A 1,529-nucleotide genomic window follows, 5' to 3' on the forward strand; every position below is an offset into this window, starting at 1 on the left:
TGCAGCGGCATGGAACGACCCAGAGCTTTTCGGGGGGGGAGAGGAAGAGGAGGATAGATACGACTCGGATCGGGGCGATGCACACCGCCACAGCGGGAAACCCGACAAAGTAACATCCACCGATGAAAAGTGGAGAAGGCCAAGTAAGTATTGCATTAAGTATCAACTGCTCACACACTCAGCAACGCAGCACAATTCAAATGCCGAAGACCCTCGTCAGCTGCACACCCACCTCTGAGTGTACGCAATGCATTGCCTGCATGCAAAGACAATATTCTCTGCTGCACTTTCCTCGATGATGTAGGATGAAGGTACTCTATGGTTTCTAAAAATATACTGGCATATGCAAATGTCTCTAGCTGTCGTATCATTTGCGAGTGTCGCTGGTTTTCACTGCTCACCAGCTGCTCCTTCTGCCGCGTCTGCAGGTACCTTCTCAGGCTCTGAGGCATCANTGGTTTTCACTGCTCACCAGCTGCTCCTTCTGCCGCGTCTGCAGGTACCTTCTCAGGCTCTGAGGCATCAGACCAGGAAGGGAAAGAAAATGCTGCGGATACAGCAACAGCAGCAGCAGCAGCAGATAATCGTCGCACCCAGAGGCGGACCCGCCAGCCCCCGTTGAGCGCTGCCTCCTTCCTGCAGTCGCCAGAGGGGGCCCCCGCGGACGGTCTTTTGTCTTTATACTGCAACATAAACTACGCGCGAGATAAGCTGCACAAGTTCAAGTTCTTCGACAGAAATGCAGCACGAGAGGCGAGGAAACGAGAGTATAGGAAGGAGCTGAAGGCGGCTCAGGCGTTGCTCGCCCTGAACGCCCGCCAGCCGCAGCGGCAGAAACAAACGCAAGAGCTGCTGCAAGCAGAGATAACCGTGCGGAGCCGCAGGCGGCTGTTGGCGCGGCTGGAAGGGGAGGAGCGGCTGGAGCTTCGAGAGGACCTGAACACGTTGATGAGAGAAATAAGAGAAGGCATTGTTGCCTTCTACCCTTACAATGAACATATCTCCCGCTTGGCTCGCCGCCTTGATAAGATCAGCGCGCAGCCCGATATGTGGGCACAGTACAGACCCCGCCTCGTTCAGCTGCACCTCTCAGGCTTTCTTAATAAATGGATGGATAGGGGTTGCCCCCCCGACCCCTACGAGATGCTGCAGAAGCAGTCGCGCGGTGATACAGCAACAACAGCAGCAGCAGGGGAGGCGGCAGAGACGGGGGGCCCATCATACATGGAGGAGGACGTGGGGGGGCCCCCCGATATACCTTTAGAAGAAGAATACCCTTTCCCGGATGAACCCTGGGCACAGAGAGAACCACAGACAAACTCTACAGAGGCCACAAAGACCGCAGCCCCAGCACAGCCCAACATAGAAAAGGCTGCAGCAGGTGAGGCCTCTACCCGCTGCACAGCCAGCAGCAGCAGCAACTCCTGGTGCTGCTGTTATTGAAGGAACCCCTTACTGGGTCTACATCTCTCTCTGCGTGCTCTCTTCACAGCCTGAAGGGATATGAAATACATTTCACTTGTTTACTA

General features: G+C 55.2%; 1 protein-coding gene across 1 annotated transcript in view; it reads left to right on the forward strand.

Moving 5' to 3' along the window:
- The window catches only part of EMH_0041710 (uncharacterized protein), a gene marked incomplete at both ends in the record, with an annotated part of 3,290 nt that overhangs the window by 326 nt on the left and 1,435 nt on the right, over window positions 1-1,529 (forward strand). The window contains 2 exons of the mRNA XM_013495661.1: window positions 1-143; window positions 500-1,381. Of these exons, the coding sequence (XP_013351115.1) occupies window positions 1-143; window positions 500-1,381 (1,025 nt within the window). The remainder of the gene's footprint in view (window positions 144-499; window positions 1,382-1,529) is intronic.

This window comes from Eimeria mitis, genomic scaffold (genome assembly GCF_000499745.2).
Source record: "Eimeria mitis Houghton genomic scaffold, Emh_scaff1682, whole genome shotgun sequence".
In the NCBI taxonomy this organism is placed as follows: Eukaryota; Apicomplexa; class Conoidasida; order Eucoccidiorida; family Eimeriidae; genus Eimeria; species Eimeria mitis.